The sequence below is a fragment of the Ahaetulla prasina genome, chromosome 3, assembly GCF_028640845.1.
Source record: "Ahaetulla prasina isolate Xishuangbanna chromosome 3, ASM2864084v1, whole genome shotgun sequence".
Classification (NCBI taxonomy): Eukaryota; Metazoa; Chordata; class Lepidosauria; order Squamata; family Colubridae; genus Ahaetulla; species Ahaetulla prasina.
In genome coordinates, this window is record NC_080541.1 from 7464720 (window position 1) to 7483695 (window position 18976).

Here is an 18976-nt window from a genome sequence, read left to right on the forward strand (position 1 = left end):
CCGGGACATGGCAACCGTCATAAACACGAGTCGGCTGTCAAGCATCTGAATTTTGATCAGGTGACCATGGGGGGGAGCGGCCTGCAATGGTCTTAAGTGTTGAAAAACGGTAATAAGTCACTTTAGTCAGTGCCGTTGTAACTCTGAACGGTCACTAAATGGACCGTTATAAGTCTAGGACTGTCTGTAGATAATGCTAAGTAGATCTCTGGCATTTGCTAGGAAGTCTCTCGAAAAGGAACAGTTCTAGGTAGCAGGATCTTAATGTTTACTGTATGTCTTAGTGCGGGGCTCTCCAACCTTGGCAACTTTAAGCCTGGTGGACTTCAACTCCCAGAATTCCCCATCCAAGCTTTGCTTTCTGGGACTTGAAGTCCGCCAAGCGTAAAGTTGCCAAGGTTGGAGACCCCTGTCCTAGTGTGTTTCATACATGTACTCAGGGGTGGAATTCAGCTGGTTCGGACCGGATTGGACGAACCGGTAATTACGGCCAGCAGCTGGGCCCAGCCACCCACCCCGCCCTAGCGCTATCCTGTCTTATATAGTCACCGTGTTTTTGATGCAGCGCGAATGCGTGCAAGGCGCACACGCGAATGAAACTATCCCGTCCTATACAATTGCCATGTTTTTGACGCAGCATGCATGTGCGCAAAGTACACGCACGAGCAAAGCTATCCCGTCCTAAACAATCGGCGTGTTTTTGACGCCCTGTGCATGTGTACGAGGTGTGCATGCGCACGGGCTCACTTTTTCGATTCTGGCCAAACCGGTTGTTCAATTATGTGTAGCCCACCTCTGCAGGTACTGTATTGCCAATGGGGTGGGGCTTCTCTGGTGGAACCTGGCCAGGTGTGTGCTTCAGATAGGAATGCTGGCAAGGAACTACCCATTGTGAAGAACCACGGGGACCGTCCCTCGTGACACTGCTTAAGTGGAGGGCCTACACCACGTGTAGAGGACAAAACGCTCCAGAACTGAACACCAAAAGGGCGCACAAGCCCATACAAAGGTGCCAGAATGTAGAGGGGGTGTTGTGCCTCGCCCGCCCCCCTCTCCGCAGCCGGGCCCCTCCCATCTCCTGCTATCTCAGCCAGAGACTGATAGTGAAGACGAATGGCCTGGCATGCCTCCAGCCCCCAGCCCTGGCACCATGCCCGGACAGACTGAGCAAACAAACCTCCCTACAGCGTGTGAGCATGAAGCCAGCCATGAGCTAGAATTGCTGGCAGCAGAGCAGGAGGAGGGGAATTCACAGTGGATGGATCCCTGATTCCGGAGAATGGAGAGGCGACGTCAGCAAAAGGAAGGGAGGGGCAGGCCTGGATAAGTGCTGAGTCATGGAGCCACACCCCATGGCCTATATAAAGGATCTGCTTTTTGGCATTCCTTGAGTCAGGCAAAGTCTAATCTGGTTGCTGAAGTCACACCTTGGACTCCTGCCTGCCCTGAGAACTCTGACAGGAATTTGGGCAAAGCTGCAGAGGCTTCGTGGCCATGCTTGATACAGACTTCCCAGACCCGGCCCTCAGAGGAGGAGTGGGACACGACAGGGGGCTTCATTCGAAGCTAAAGCGTGTTCAGAAACTGGAAGCAAACCGAGATGCTTTAGGTCAGGGGTCTCCAACCTTGGCACTTTGTTTGAGACTTCAACTCCCAGAATGCCCCAGCCAGCTTTGCTGGCTGGGGAATTCTGGGAGTTGAAGTCCTCCAGGCTTAAAGTTGCCATGGTTGGAGACCCCTGCTTTAGGTCGACCAATCCCAAGAATTACTGGTTTTTTTTAAAAAAATAGTGAATTTCCCCCTTATAAATGTGTGTATGTATGAGAGAAGGCCAGGCAGGAAGACGGCAGCAGAGGGAAAAAAAACACAAGAGAGTCGGAAGCAGAAGATATCACATTGCCAGGAACTCTGATAAAATTTTGTGAATAAAGCCCAACCGCGGGACAAGAAAAGGAACGGTTTGCCCTGTTTCACGCCTCCTTCGCGATATTCTTTTCTGAATTTTTGCAGTAAGCGTTTGCACGTGTCGTCGCTGTTATCCGTTGGCATCACGTCCCACCTTTTCGTTGAAAGTTTGAGGTGTCCGAGATGGGGAGGCCTCCACTTCTACCGTTGTCCCAACCATCACACTGGCTCCAATACCGCTTGTGGCCTGTTTTAATTCTTGGGAAAACATTTCTGGGAGCCTTTATGGGAAGTGCACTTCCAAATTTCTTCCCCTCCCCCCCCCTTTCTTGGTTCAAAATGCTGAGAGAGCTGACCTTACAGAAGGGGTGGGCACTTATGCATAAGCGCACCTGCGTGCCTACCGTCCCTCTCCTAATATTCCTTTTTTACTTACCCTTTTCATGTATCCAAATTATGTTTATACTTTTACCTGTTCTCTTATATATGATAGACAAATAAATAGATGTGTGACTTGAAGTTTGCAGCGATTCAATAGGGAAAGAAGATAGGCTTAAAATACAGAAAGATCTTGACATACTTGAACATTGGGCGCTATCTAACAAAATGAGATTCAATAGTGAAAAAAGTAAGATTCTACATTTAGGCCAAAAAAACAAAATGCACAGGTACCGGATATGAGATACCTTGCTCAATAGTAGTAACTGTGAGAGGGATCTTGGAGTCCTAGTGGACAACCATTTAGATATGAGCCAGCAGTGTGCAGCAGCTGCCAAAAAAGCCAACGCAGTTCTGGGCTGCATAAACAGAAGGATAGAATCAAGATCACATGAAGTGCCACTTTATAAGGCCTTGGTAAGGCCACATTTGGAATATTGCATCCAGTTTTGGTCCCCATGATGTAAAAAAGATGTTGAGACTCTAGAAAGAGTGCAGAGAAGAGCAACAAAGAGGATTGTTAGGGACTGGAGCTAAAACATCTGAAGAACGGTTGCAGGAACTTGGTATGTCTAGTTTAATAAAAAGAAGGACTAGGGGAGACATGATAGCAGTGTTTCAATATCTCAGGGGTTGCCACAAAGAAGAGGGAGTCAAACTATTCTCCAAAGCACCTGAGGGTAGAACAAGAACCAATGGGTGGAAACTAATCAAGGAGAGAAGCAACTTAGAACTAAGGAGAAATTTCCTGACAGTTAGAACAATTAATCAGTGGAACAACTTGCCTGCAAAAGTTGTAAATGCTCCAACACTGGAAATTTTTAAGAAAATGTTGGATAGCCATTTGTCTGAGATGGTGTAAGGTTTCCTGCCTGGGCAGGGGGTTGGACTAGAAGGCCTCCAAGGTCCCTTCCAACTCTGATATTATTATTATTATTATTATTATTATTATTATTATTATTATTATTATTATTATTATTATTATTATTATTAAATAGGTCCTCAAACATTATATCTAGATTGTCACTTTCAAACTTTTAATTTTTTTTTATCCCTCCTGTAGATATTTCCTCTGTCCAATTGGTGTTTTTTTTTTTTAAAAAAAACCCACATATACTCTTGGGGAATTAATTATAAGAGGGCTATTAGATCCGCTAAACAGCTAATTAGAGCATGTTGAACAAACCAGATAATGAATTACTTTTCATTAACCCATGGAAGCAGTTTGTGCAGACAGTTCCTAACTTGGCCTTTATTTGAACTATTTATTCATTTGTTTATATTTTATTTGAGACCCGGTTTCTAAAAATGTGGATATCCAATTCTCTTAATACTTTGCTCAAGACTCTAGATTTTCGGAGCTCGTTTTCTGCATCACAGATTGCTTTATTTTTGCAATAAAAATGCCCAGTGCTTGGTTTGTTTAGCCTTGCTTTTCCCAACAGCAATTAGCAGTTAGCAAAGGCAAACATTTAACTCTGCTAATATGCTTTTCATAAACCCGAAACACAAGCATGCTTTCCCAAGAATTAAGCCATCATCAGTACTCATAAATGTCATTCTCCTTGTTAATCAATGATAGAATAAATTTTTATTTGGTTTGGCAATATGTTTTGAAAATTCCAACGGTGCTTTTTTTCCCTAAAAAGCAACTGGATTTTCTTAGGGGTTTTTTTTGAAAATGTTTTGCTTCTCACCCAAGAAGTTTCTTCAGAACTGACAATTGGGAATCACCAAAGACATGCTTTAAACATATGATAAGATTTCAGTTCCGCTTCAAAGCATTGCAAATAAATAAACCTGGCTTTGTTTGTTTATTTCTGTTTTGTTGTATGACTGAGCTGTAATTACTATGCAAAACCTGTTAAACAATATGGGATAGATAAGAGCTTTCCCAACTAGGCTTGTTACCTATGATTCATCTTAAAAGTCTTCAGTATTTTTGGACGGAGGTCATTATAAATATGCCGTTTTGTTTGAGTAGTGATAGACAGGATATATCAAAACAACACAGAGAAGTTATGACATGAAAGAACAGGTTGTCTCATGAAAAAAAAAAGATAAATGTATAAATTAAGTATAAAAACGTGCTTTTCTCTGAAACTGAAGAGCAATGGGAAGAGGCAAGGATGTCGAAAAAGCTGGATATTCGTTGTAGGGGATTAGCTGGAAAGGGGTTGGGTTGTTCATAAACTTTTTGCATGGTTAATTCGATTCATTTTAATGTTTTGCAGGCTTCTAACCAGCACATTTATCAGCCTGTGGGCAAACCAGGTGTGTAAGTCACAATGTCAATTTTTAGTCTCCCCTTCCTCCCTTTCCTTTCCTTTCCTTTCCTTTCCTTTCCTTTCCTTTCCTTTCCTTTTGGGGGAAATGAGTTTGAAGTTGTGGTGAAGAGGTAGGCACCATTTTAAGAAGCAGAATAGTTAAAGGGCCCAAGTTCATTTAATGACAGTCAGGAGTAACAGACGAGTTTTCGAGTCCTCCACCTTCAGCCAGTGATAATTAAAGGATTCTCTCTCCTTCCTTCCTTCCTTTCCCTTCCCTTCCCTTCCCTTCCCTTTCCCTTTCCTTCTTTCTTGCCTGCCTTCCTTCCTCCCTCCCTCCCTCCCTCCCTCCCTCCCTTCCCCTTTCAAACATACATATATTTCCTTCCTTCCTTCCTTCCTTCCTTTCCTTCTTTCTTGCCTGCCTTCCTTCCTCCCTCCCTCCCTCCCTCCCTCCTCCTCCCTTCCCCTTCCTTTCCTTCTTTCTTGCCTGCCTTCCTTCCTCCCTCCCTCCCTCCCTCCCTCCCTCCCTTCCCCTTTCAAACATACATATATTTCCTTCCTTCCTTCCTTCCTTCCTTCCTTCCTTCCTTCCTTCCTTCCTTCCTTCCTTCCTTCCTTCCTTCCTTCCTTCCTCCCTCCCTCCCTCCCTCCCTCCCTCCCTCCCTCCCTTCCCTTCCTCCTCCCCCACTTCCTCTCGCTGTCCATTTCACTAACTACAACTCTTCAAAGGGGCATTTTAATAAAATGCTAAGTCTCTACATGGCTTTAACTTTGGAGATGTTAAAAAAAATCTGAAAGAGAGGCTCAGGGGCAAAAGTATGAGAGATTCCTTCCTTCCTTTAGCTCCATGGGCCTTGATGGTTCCTTGTGGAAGTGGGCATCATTGAAGGTTGACTCTCTTCTACCACCCTTGCTTGGGGGTTCAGAGAATCTGATGCCCAAAGTCTCTGCCAAGCACAGGAAATCAGGAAATCAAGGCAGTTCAAATGAGTATGTATGTTTATTGCATACAAAAATTCTCTACAAGAATCTGAGCTACTAACGGTCAGAGCGAATTGGCGGTAGATAAGAGTCAAAGGAATTCAAGGTGGGCCGGACTTCGATCTCTTGTGGGCGCGAAGGGACTCGAGACCAATGACCCCTCCCTTGAGGGGGTCATTTCCGGCAGTCTCTGCCTTATCAGACCCAACGTCTTTTTCTTCCTAGATCATGCTGCCCCACCCAAAAAGCCACCACGCCCCGGAGCTCCCAGCCACTTGGGCAGCCTCGCCAGCCTCAACAGCCCCGTGGACAGCTACAACGAAGGGGTTAAGGTACAACAGAAGACTTGTTCGTTAGTCGTCTAGGCACCGGTCAAGTTGGATATGGTGCTGTTACTCATGTCGAAGAGGGTTTCTCAACCTCAGCTTTTAAAATGTGCGGCCTCCCAACTCCAAAATTCCCCAGAACTAAAAATCTGTTCCGTTAAGGGACGATCAGATACCTAAAAAGCATTTGGAGCCATGAAATTGATGGTTATGTTGATATCACCATTAGGAAACCCTAAGCCTCACCCCGTATGTGTGCTGCATTTTCTCGTCCCCTCACCCCAGGAGCCCTTCCTGCTCATCCAGCTGTTCCAGCCTTTTAGTCGGGTCTTCCCCAAGCTTACCTTGGAGGGCTGATGGACATCTTCTACTATGTACAGGCTGCTTCAGCCCCAGCCAAGGGGCCTGAAAATCAGGGCTTCTTGCTTTTCCAGTCTTAGAAATGGTTGGGACTAAAACTCTCCCAGTCATCTTCCTCACCCAGCCCCAACTACGAACTTGCTGCCACTACCCCAGGAGGTTTGCCTGGCTCTTGGCACTAGCCACAAACTTACTCCCAAGCCTGCCATCCTGCTCCTTATCTCTGCCTGGTTATGACTAAAATGATCATAACAGGTTAGCTACAATTAGCTAGTGTTTATTTATTTTTTTATTGCCTAGCCTTTGAAACTGTTCTGGAAATGATTCCTTAGAGCAGGGGTCTCCAACTTCTTTCACACCAGGGACCGGTTTTGTGGAAGACATTTTTTTTCCACTGACCAGGGGAGTGAGAAATGTGTGCTAGATCTAGATCCTAGATCCCGCGCATGTGCAGATTGCCTCCTGCTCCCTTCCAGCTGTGCGGGACAGTTCCTAACAGGCCATGGGCCAATACCGATCCTCAGCCCAAGAATTTGGGGGACCCCTGCCTTAGACAAGTACTCCTCTGCACCAACCAACCAACCTACTTTCAACGGTGCCCACAGTATGAAGCATGAATTCTGGGGACTTCTCTCCTTTCTATAGAGTTAAACATTAGTGCAGCATTTAGGCTGGAGCACTGCAAGCAGGATGGCTTCCTAAGACTTTCAAGGTCAAATGGAATAATAATAATAAAAAAAATCTCTTTTAAGTTTATTTTCTCAAACGAAAATAAGCTTCTGACTCCAGCACTCTAGTCTTTCCCAAGAGTTCTGTTCTCATTGAGGGCTGAAAATAGAAATTCTCATTAAGGGAAATCTATTTCAGAGTTTCCGACGGTGGCTTTCAGGGATGGCCCAGTTTATTCTCAATTCAGTGAAACAATCGACAAGAAAATGGGTAAAGAGAAATAGGGCTGCGCCATTTTCTCTCTCTGGATCAGGGAGAGAACCTTGGCAGCTGTTAAGATTTGTGGACCTCAATTCCCAGAATTCCACAAGTTTCCAAATTGCCAAGGTTGGACCATCCTTACTCTGCATGTTCTGAGGCTTTTCTTGGTGCTCAGACACGAACCCTCCTGATTTCTCTGCAGAAAGACCGACACGGCAAAGTTTGAGTTGAAATCTAAAGTTCCTATATAGGGGGCTTTAAAATAAGGGAGCAAAGAGGAGAAAAGGCCCCGCTGCAGAATACAAGCCCTCCCGAGGACTCCAAGCGATCTCTTCTGATTTGTGATCACGAGGCTTAAAAAACGACGCCTTTTAAGAGAAGCCATGAAATCGTGCGGCTTTTTCCTTCTAGTTTTTTTATTATTATTCCGGATTTTCCAGGTCCGCCTCCTTGGGAATACCTAAAACCATCTGTTTTAACAGAAAAACGTGTGTTTTTTTCCCCAAAATCTGCCAAGCTAAATGGAAACTTTTTTCTCCCCCCCCCCTTGGAATGTTTAGTTCATCAAAAATTGTTGCTGCTAGACCAAAGGCCAAAAACACCAAAACAAAACAAAAAACTGCTTTGCATTCTTCCATATTCTTCCACAGCGAGAAGTTCAAATCTTGGAAATGTTTTGCAGCTTTTTGAGCTGAATGAATGTGGAACTGGATGCACACGCGAACACGGACAATCAAGCAGTTCTGGGCATCTTAAAAACCACAGTTTGCCAATAGCCAGAAGGAATCTGGTCCTACCTTTTCAGGCAGGTTTTACAGATAGTCCTCAACTTACGACCCCAATTGAGCCCACCATTTCTATGGTTAAGTGCGACATTTGTTAAGTGAGAGTTAAGTGAGGGGCCTCTGGTGGCTCAGACTGGTAAGACAGTCTGTTATTAACAGCTGCTTGCAATTACTGCAGGTTCAAGTCCCCCCAGGCCCAAGGTTGACTCAGCCTTCCATCCTTTATAAGGTAGGTAAAATGAGGACCCAGATTGTTGGGGGCAATAAGTTGACTTTGTATATAATATACAAGTGGATGAAGACTATTGCTTAACACTGTGTAAGCCGCCCTGAGTCTTCGGAAAAGGACGGGATATAAATGCAAATTAAAAAAAAAAAGTTTTGCCCCATTTTTTTTTTCTTGCCACTGTGAATCGCCGCAGCGGATAAGTTAGTAACCCAGCTGTTAAGTGAGCCTGGTTTCCCCATTGACTTTGCTTGTCAAAAGATTGCAAAAAGGGGATCACGTGACCCTGGGGACAAAGCCAAGGTCTTGAGGATGAGTCTGGGGCCAGGCCTCTTGAGTTTTGATCACACGATCAGGGGGATATTGCAAAGGTCGTAAGTGTGAAAAAATGATCATTGGTCACTTTTTTTTAGTGCCTTTGTAAGTTTGAACGGTCAACTAAATGAACTGTTGTAAGTCGAGGACTACCTATATTGAAAATAGGCTGTATAAAGAGAGGGATAGAATCAAGATCACGTGAAGTGTTAATACCCCTTTATAAGGCCTTGGGAAGGCCACACTTGGAATATTGCATCCAGTTTTGGTCGCCACGATGTAAAACAGATGTGGAGACTCTAGAAAGAGTGCAGAGAAGAGCAACAAAGATGATTAGGGGACTGGAGGATAAAACATATGAAGAACGGTTGCAAGAACAGGCTATGTCTAGTTTAATGAAAAGAAGGACCAGGGGAGACATGATAGCATTGTTCTAATATCTCAGGGGCTGCCACAAAGAAGAGGGAGTCAAGCTATTCTCCAAAGCTCCTGAAGGCAGGAGAAGAAACAATGGGTGGAAACTAATCAAGGCGAAAAGCAACCTAGAAATAAGGAGAAATTTCCTGACAGTCAGAACAATTAATCAGTGGAACAGCTTGCCTCCAGAAGTTGCAAATGCTCCAACACTGGAAGTTTTTAAGAAGAACTTGGATAGCCATTTGTCTGAAATGGTGTAGGGTTTCCTGCCTGGGCAGGGGGTTGGACTAGAAGACCTCCAAGGTCCCTTCCAACTCTGTTATTCTATTCTGTTCTAAAATCATCAGCTCTCATTTGTCAGCTTCATAAAAACTCCTGATGTTTTGGCTGGTCGAAGGATCTCTTCCCTCTGCAACCTTTGCCAAGAGAACAACCAGCCAACCATTACCCAAATAATATCGGGTTTGTGGTGCAATTGTGTTGATTTCAGAAACTGAGGGTTTTTTTATTTATTTAAAAAAATGCATTGAGCTGAGCAGATGAAGTCTGGTGCCAACACTAGGAAATCCGAGCATTTGGATGGTCGGTGGCCTCCAAACCATCCCTCACATTAGAATTTAGACCAAAAATCTGAAGAAACAGAAGCATAGTAATTAGATGACTAAATATTTCCTTCCGTTGAGCAATTCCTCCCCTCCCCTCATAAAATAAGACGGACTTTTCCTCTGTGGGAGCTTTTCTACAGAGATTTTTTTGGGGGGTTCCAGCAGATGCCCAGAACTTCCTTCTTTTCAAAGAGGCTCTTGATGGCTGTTTGTCCCTTTGCTTCTTGCGGGATGTGCTTGCCATGACTGCTCTCTGCATGTCTCTGAGCTTGGGGTGTGTGTGGGGGTGCATGGCACAAAACCTCTTCTTTAAACAGTGAGGGGGGGGGGCAAGGGGACAGGAGCTAAATGCACAGGGCCCGGCTGAATGCATTTGGGGTGGGGCCGGGTGGGGTTTAACAGACCTCTTTGGCTGTCGCTTGTATTTTTGTTTTTTCCTGTTGTTTTGTTTTGTTTTGTTTTGCTGCAGTTTTATTAACATTGTCTTTTGTCTTTTCCTCCCTTTTTCGTGGTAAATGTCTTTTAATTCCTCCTCAATCTCTGCTCAACACTAGCCATGGCGGGTAAGAACTCTTTCTCTCTCCTTCCTTCTCTGCGGTGGGGCGAGGGAGAAATCGCATGAATGCTGTTGGGGTGGGGGAGAGGGTGTTTTGTAGCATTTCCCAAAAATCTTGGCAGGTGCTCCATCTTTTCGGCTGAAACCATCCAGACCCTAAGCCTCCAGAGACTCTTAGGGAGGCTCTGGAGGCTGGGGACAGCAAAAAAGTCACTTCCTGTCCAACTGGAAGTTTTTTTTTGTTGTTGTTTACATTTATATTGTTTTCACCTCCCAGACTCATAGAGAAGCTTTGGAGCCAGGTGAGAGAGAGAAATGGCCCTTTCCCACCATCCTTTAGGCCCTCCGGAGACAGGAAACAGCCTATTTCCCTACTTCTGGTGGGCCCAGAAGGCCCGAAAAGGAGCTGAGCTCGCGTGCCCACTGATATGGCTGTGGTGAAAGGATGTGCCCTAGGTTTGCCATCACAACCCTAAGCAATCAGGAGCTGGTTCTCTTTGGGAACCTTGGAAGTTAAAGTATTTCCCTTTATAGTTATAGGAGGATACCAAAGAATGACTTTTCAGGAGGCAACTGGACTTTCTTGGTTTTTTCTTGGAAGACGTTTCACTTCTCCTCCAAGAAGCTTCTTCAGCTCTGACTGGATGGTGGGGAATGGAAGGATTGATACTCCTTGCAGACAGCTGGTCATTTGCATCTTTTTAGAGAGTCGTTGAGGTTACCTGGAGGTTTATCTGTGTCTGTTCCTGTTCACCGCCCTGAGTCCTTCGGGAGAAGGGCGGTATACAAATTAAAATATTATTATTATTATTATTATTATTATTATTATTATTATTATTATTATTATTATTATTATTATTATTATTATTATTATTATTATTATTATTATTATTATTATTATTATTCAGGGTCACTTGAGTGGTGCAAACGGTTTCTGTTGCCTGCATTTTTTCCTCTGGAAACCTGCTCATACTCCCACCTCATAGCTAAAAGTCTATGGAGATTCTCATTGATCTTTCAAAGAAAAAAGGAAGTCCAGTTACCTCTTGAAAAAGCACCTTTGGGACAACCATGACCTGGGTATCTGAGAATCTCTACAGACCTTTAGCTATGCACTTTGGGATGAACACCCTTGGAATGGTGTGGGAGTAGGAACGGATTTCCAGAAAAATTGGAGACTACAGGAACCGTCTGCACTACTCAGGTGCTCCTGAGGACACAGATAAACCTCCAAGTAAGCTCAACGACTCTCTAAAACCATGATGGCGAACTTATGGCACGCGTGCTGAAAGTGGCACACAGAGCCATCTCTCTGGGCACACGAATCGTCGCCCGTTACTCTTCCAGGTTTCAGCGCGCCGGCCAGCTGCTCTTCATGTGTGCGGGAGCGCCAGAAACTGGAAGAGCAGCCACCTGGCGCACATGCGCGTGCTGGGAAGATGATCTTCCAGTTTCCAACATGCACATGGGCCCCGGCCACTTGGTCTTCACATGTGCATGTGTGCCAGAAACCGGAAGATCATCTTCCCGGTGCGCACATACGCCCCTGGCAGCTGCTCTTCCGGTTTCCGACACACGCTCCCATTTCGGCACTTGGTGCCGAAAAAGTTTGCCAACCCTGCTCTAAAATGATGCAAATGACCAGCTTTGTCTGCAAGGAGTATAAATCCTTCCATTCCCCACCATCCGGTCAGAGCTGAAGAAGCTCCTTGGGTAAGGAGTGAAACGTCTTCGAAGAAAAAACAAGAAATTACAGTTGCCTCCTGAAAAAAAGCACCTTTGGGGCAACTATGACCTGGATGACGGAGAATCTCCAGACACCAATCTCATGGTATATTCTACTGTTAATGTTCCTGCTCTCGCTGGCAGGGAATTACAAGTAGTCCTTGACTTGCGACTGTTCCAAACTTACAACAAATGCTAAAAGGGCTACATGTATCCTGAATTAGAAGTTCTTACATCTGCTCCCCTCCTTTTGCAGTCACGTGACTGCAATTTTGGGCACTCGGCAAGTGGCCCAACAGGTACCAAGTACCCTTTGCAGCATCCCACAGTCACATAACCGTGACTCCGAAACCTCCAAAACTCCATGGCGACACCGGTCTACCTTGCCTTCTCCAGTGTCTTAAAGCGAGGGCCATTCTTAAGCCTTCGCTTTAATCTAGTCAGTCTTTCTCCACATCCTTCTGAAGATGAACCCCATTTCCGTCCCGTCGTTTGTCTGGAGCAGGCTGTTACTCTGAAGGTGAAACAAGGAATGGAGCGTCTGACTTTGGGGTGGGAACATTCTGTCTGCGAATAATGAATGCTCCAGCTTCTCTTCTCAAGGTGACACTGATTCATAAAACCTCCAGGCCTGAGGTCTCCAACCTTGGTCCCTTTAAGACTTGTGGACTTCAACTCCCAGAATTCCCCAGCCAACCATGCTGGTGATCTATGGCAGGACAAGGGTTGCAGTCCGTTACTGGAGGCGGCCAATGTGTGTGCGTTGGGGGCAGCAACAGTGTGTGTGAGCAAGACGTCTGTCCTTTAGGCATGTGTAAGGATGAACGCATGTGCACACATACACAGATGCAGTACGTTCACAGTACCATCACTGGCTCTCGTCTCTCATAACCCTACCCAACTTTAAGGTAGTTCTGGCTTAGTATGAAGGAGAAAACAAATTTTACAGAGCCTATTTAAGTAGTATTAATTTCACGATAGTGGTGAATATCTGTAGCTTGGGGTTCATTGAATAGAATAGAATAGAATAGAATTTTTATTGGCAAAGTGTGATTGGACACACAAGGAATTTGTCTTTGGTGCACATGCTCTCAGTGTACATAAAAGAAAAGATACCTTCATCAAGAATCATAAGGTTAGTGATAGTCATAGGGTACAAATAAGCAATCAGGAAACAATAAATATCAATATAAATCGCAAGGATACAAGCAACAAAGTTACAGTCATACAATCATAAGTGGAAGGAGATGGGTGGGGGGAATGGTGAGAAAATTAATAGAATAATGGAATGAAGAATAGAATAGAATAGAATAGAATAGAATAGAATTTTTAATTGGCCAAGTGTGATTGGACACACAAGGAATTTGTCTTTGGTGCATATGCTCTCAGTGTACATAAGGAGGATAAAAATGCATTCATCGAGAATAAAAAGATACAACACTTAGTGATAGTCAAGGTTACTAATAAGCTATCACATTGTACTAGGAAACAAATAACAATTGAAAGATACAAGCAACATGGTTATAGTAATAAGTGGGAGGAGATAGATACTAGTAAGGAAGAAAAGAATAATAGTAATACATTCTCAGTAAATAATTTGAGTGTTGTGGGAACCTTTCGCCGCGAGCTTAAAACTTACCTATTTATCTGCGCTGGCCTGGGTTAGTTTTTAAATTTATGGGTTTTTAAATGGGTTTTAGTTTTAAATTTTAATTGTGGCCAATTTTAATAAGTTTTTTAAATGTATTTTAAATTGTATTTATATATTGTCTATTTTACTTGGCTGTGAACCGCCCTGAGTCCTTCGGGAGAAGGGCGGTATACAAATTTAATAAATAAATAAATAAATAAATAAATAGTTGTTAAGCAGAGTGATGGCATTCGGGAAATAGGCAAAGTTGGAGCAATTTTAACTCCATCCCCTTTGGTGCACATCACAACGACAGATCCAAAAATCGGAAAGTCAAATCAACTCTTATTTTCAGTGGTTTGGAAACCATAATTAACCAAGGCTAAACCAACATCCTGCCCATGTTGAAGTCCCAGCGTGAAGTCCCAACTACTGAATGTCGGCTCTCTTTTGTCCTGGTTCCCAGTGTGGAGGAGCCTCTGTGATGATCCTAAGGCAGCGGTTTTCAACCTGTAGGTCGCGACCCCATTGGGGGTCGAATGACGATTTGCCAGGGGTCGCCTAAGACCATCGGAAATATGGGAAGTATACTTGCGAGTCGAAGAATCGCGCTCTAATAGTTGACTCCACAAGCCAGCTGTAGGCTCTTCAAATCGCTAGCTGAATTCGGCTTCAGGCGCGATGAATTAAAAAAGAGAGAACTCTTTGCTCTGATGTCTCCCTCTCAAGCCAGCTGCAATCACTCCCAATCGCTAGCCTGATCTGGCTTCAGGCGCAATAAACTTAATAGGGGAGGAGTCTCCGCTTTAATGCCTCCGTCCTCAAGGCAATCACAAGCAGTTCAGATTGCTAGCCAATACAGCTTCAGGCGCGATAAATTCAAAACGAAAATAATTTTATGGTTGGAGTCACCACATCGTGGGGAATTGTATTAAAGGGGTCACAGCACTATAAAGGTTGAGAACCACTGGACTAAGGCTTCATGGATGGTAGAAGTCTAGAAGGCAAAAGATCTAGTAGTAGTCTAGCGCCACCTGCTGGGGAATCCACGCTCTTCTTTTTCTTCCAGATTCAGCCCCAGGAGATCAGCCCTCCTCCAACGGCCAACTTGGATCGCTCAAATGATAAAGTGTACGAGAACGTCACAGGCCTGGTAAAGGCGGTTATAGAAATGTCTAGCAAAATCCAGCCGGCACCACCCGAGGAGTATGTCCCCATGGTGAAGGTAAGATACACACCACCCAAGATAACACAGCAGATACTCCTGGGTTTCAAGAAACGTTTCAGATACGCCTCCGGCTGCAACCCTTTTAATAACCCTTGATTGGTTGCTATCATAGCAACAGTCTATTAAGATTGGTTAGGTCGCATTGTGGATGGAGCGGGCAGCATCCCTCATTACGGGCCATCCTGGCTGAGGCATGTTCCCCAACATACGGGGAACCCTAGTTTTTCCAGGACTCAGAAAGTCCAGCCGTTTTCCTGCTGGTGGCTTCAGCTCTCTTTCCACCAATGTCTTCAGAATTATACTTGTTATTTATTTGCAACTAAACAAGCTAAGATATAAATCCCTTAAGCCGCTCGACTCCATCTACCCAAATACAGTTATCCTACTACTAAAACCGAGTCGGAGTGCTTGCTAGGAGCATTTTAGGAATCGTCGTCAGAACCTCATGGATGTAGCAATTTTTTACCTCTTCAATGGCCTTTGAGCATCATAGTAAGGACATGGCTGCTGGCTCGTGTTTGGAAAAGCTATCACTGGGCTCTTCTGACCTTAGTCAGTAAAGTATAACGATGTGTGTGTTTACACACATATACATACATACATATATATATACACACTTTTTATTATTATTTGAATTTATATCCCGCCCTTCTCCAAAGACTCAGGGCAGCTTACACTATGTTAAGCAATAGTCTTCATCCATTTGTATATTATATACAAAGTCAACTTTCATTGCCCCCAACAATCTGGGTCCTCATTTTACCTACCTTATAAAGGATGGAAGGCTGAGTCAACCTTGGGCCTGGTGGGACTTGAACTTGCAGTAATTGCAAGCAGCTGTGTTAATAACAGACAGACTTAGTCTGTTGAGCCACCAGAGGCACACTCACCTATATATATATATATATACACACACACGCACACTTTAGAGTTTACAAACGCACACACACAATCCCTGACTTATGATTGGTCACTTAGAGCAGGGGTCTCCAACCTTGGCAACTTTAAGCCTGGAGGACTTCAACTCCCAGAATGCCCCAGCCAGCTTTGCTGGCTGGGGCTTTCTGGGAGTTGAAGTCCGCCAGGCTTAAAGTTGCCAAGGTTGGAGATCTCTGACTTAAGAGAGTTATGACCCGGTTCTGTAGTTCCAACAGCACCCACTTCCGCTTGGAAATACGGCTGTATTGGCGGCTATTTACAGTGGCCCATGATTATGGGACGGTTTTGTAACAGTTCTGCTGCCCCACACATAACAACGGGGTTTACTTAATGACTGCGGCGTTTGCTGTGTTTTCAAAAAATAGTAAAATTTACAAGCATTAGGGCATAATGGGCAGGAACCTTTTACAGTCGTATGTCATGTTCGTCTTATTACTAAAAAATATGGAGTGCAGTTTTATTTTCAATCCGGTGTCCAGCCAGTGCTGAATAAAAATGATTTGTTTAGTTCAGTGCGCACCACGCACCAAATACGAGATGCATATGCGCAGTGCACGGCAAAAGGAGGCATGTGGTAAGTTGAACAGAGCGGAGGAGGGTGATCAGCTGTGGTGCACGATCTTTTTACTTTTAAAAGCATTTTTTTTTACCACCTACTTGGCCGAAGAGGTTGTAGAAAAAATGCTTTTAAAAGTTAAAAAAAAAAGGCCTTGATGATTGCGTGGCTCAGTTGTGATCGTCAGAGCCTTTTTTTTTTAACCTTTTAAAAGCATTTTTTACAACCTATTTGGCTGAATAGGTTGTTAAAAAATGCTTTTAAAAGTAAAAAAAAAGGCTCAGCTGGGTATGGGCGGGGAGGGACTTTTGCTACCGGTTCTCGAAAACACCCGCCGCCATCGCTACCGGATCGACCGAACCGGGAGCATTTCACCCGATTTAGTTGCTTCAGGTGGACTGAGAGGATGATACATTTTTTTCGCTTTAAAAGAGATAGATTTGGGGTTTAGATGATGTTTATTATACAATGATATCTCTCTGTGGGACTGAAGCAATTTCCTCTTTGCTCTAATCTCCAGGAACGTGGGGTTTTCACGGTTTAGCTTTGTATGCTGATAGTTTTATCTAATTACTGGAGAAAGATGTATATATCCTCCCAATTACCCCAGGTGAAAACTGTAGAATTGTAGCCCAAAATATCTCAGGGTACCTATGTTGGGGGATCTGCCGCTATAGGTTAGATGTTGCAAAGAGTTTGAAATACACAGATCTGTCTTTGCTTTATGCACTTTGCACATTTGTTTCTTGTGTTTTTTGTCAGAATGACGCTGCTCCATCTGATTTAATGATGTTTCTGATTTAATTGTGGTAGGAGGTGGGTTTGGCCTTGCGAACTTTATTGGCAACAGTCGATGAAACCATTCTGGTCCTCCCAGCAAGCACTCACAGAGAGGTATAAGTACTTTTTCCTTTTTAAAAAAAAAATATCTTTCTTACTGGATTGGGGCCTGCCATGATTTTATCTAAATGCTAAATCCTGTTCTGCTTTATTTTCTACTAACACAGGGGTCTGCAAACTTTCTTGCAGAGGTTTCATTACCCAACTAGGTAACATCATCAGTACAAGAAGAGTGAGGTTTGCAAGAGAGGTGGTTTGGGTAATGCAACATCTGCAAGGCAACTACCAAGCTCAGATGCTTACCTTATCCTGGCCTTTATACATTTGGGATCAAGTTAGGGACCTTTTTTCCTGCTTTCATGTTGCTTTAGATTTGGTGAACCTTTTTCGGCATCGTCTTTGCATGCGCCAGAGCGACAGAAACCAGCTGGCCGGCGTGTATGCGTGTGCTGGAAACCCGAAGACCAGCTGGTCAGCACACACATGCGCACCAGGCAGCTGGTCTTTGGGTTTCTAGTGTGTGCCAATAAGTTCACCATCACGGCTGTAGAAAATGTATTTTGATACAGCGTCTCACTCTGCGCTCTCCTTCTCTTTCAGATCGAGATGGCTCAGAAACTGTTGAATTCTGACCTGGCGGAATTGATTAACAAGATGAAGCTGGCTCAGCAGTACGTGATGACTAGTTTGCAGCAAGAATACAAGAAGCAGATGCTGACCGCAGCTCACGCCCTCGCTGTAGATGCCAAAAATTTATTGGATGTTATCGACCAAGCCAGGCTAAAATCTCTTGGCCAATCCAGGCCTCACTAGAAGCGGAGATCAATGGGATTTTGCATCGCGCAGTTTGAAAAAAGGATCGTTACCGAATAAGCGAAGGGCAGCAAAGCCTTTCAGCAGGAATGAGAACGGACGGCTCAGTCCAGGAGTGGCAACTCGTTGGTTCTCTCAAGTATTTTTTTTTTTTTAAATCAATGCCAAGAAAAATCCAAAAACTGAATGAAACAAGGCAACAAAATCTTAGAAACACTTTCAGGTTGTTTTTTCCCCCCTTCTCTTCACGTCATTCAGAATGTGAAATATTTTAAAGAGATTGAATTGCTTTTTCTTTCTTCCAAACAAAAGAAAACTGACAAAGGAACTCTTTCTTTTTTTTTTTTGAGCTGCGAATCCGAAATCGTGTGAAGAATTCTGGGACACCCGAGGGCTGAGAATTCTTTCCCACAACTTTACGAACTGCTGTTGACTGGAACCCTTTTTTTATTGGAACATTTAATAATGCCACACAAAAAAAACGCTAATCACAATTTACAGAGAGATTAAAAAAAGCTATATTTTCAAAGTATCTCATTTCAAAGCAAATTAAAAAAAAAAATCCTCATGTTTTTCCTACTTCCATGTGGATGTACGCGAACCATTGGGACAGACCGTAGCTGTAGAACACAACCACAAAACTGTTGTCTTTTGTCACCAGAATAACATGCTGGTTTTTTTGTTTTGTTTTGTAGGTGTTTTACTTCTAAGTAAGAAATGGAGCTGCATTTAGAAGTTCTGTAACCATACATGTCGTCCCCCACCCCCATTTTTATATAATTTATAAAGAAAGATTAAAGCCATGATAAATATTTTAAAACTGCTTGAATTCAACTCATCAAGTGCCTGACTGTGGAACTGTTAAGAATGCATGTATCCTTTGCGGGAGAAAATGAGGCATTTTGAAAGTATGCCAAATTGCAAACCCTTTAATAAAAGGAGAAAGGAGGTGTTGAACAGCCCGGCTTCTCTAAAGAGAGTAAAAATGTCTATGTAAATATAATTTTTACTTTTTAAGTTGGTATAATGAACAATAGAAACACGAGGCCCTTCAAAGATACAAGGGTCCAGTACTTTGAGTGGCCCTAATGAATTAATGTCTCCTTACTATATTATTAAAATAAATGAAAC

At 43.8% G+C, this 18976-nt stretch overlaps 1 protein-coding gene across 8 annotated transcripts in view; it reads left to right on the forward strand.

The window, feature by feature from the left end:
• PTK2 (protein tyrosine kinase 2) overlaps window positions 1-18665 on the forward strand; it is a 305627-nt gene extending 286962 nt beyond the window's left edge. For all 8 annotated transcript variants that reach the window (XM_058178297.1, XM_058178298.1, XM_058178296.1 and 5 more), the window contains 5 exons: window positions 4578-4617; window positions 5820-5926; window positions 14539-14694; window positions 17006-17086; window positions 17633-18665. In XM_058178297.1, coding sequence (XP_058034280.1) covers window positions 4578-4617; window positions 5820-5926; window positions 14539-14694; window positions 17006-17086; window positions 17633-17845 — 597 coding nt within the window. In that variant the 3' untranslated portion in view covers window positions 17846-18665. The remainder of the gene's footprint in view (window positions 1-4577; window positions 4618-5819; window positions 5927-14538; window positions 14695-17005; window positions 17087-17632) is intronic.
• The last annotated feature ends 311 nt before the right edge of the window (window positions 18666-18976 follow it).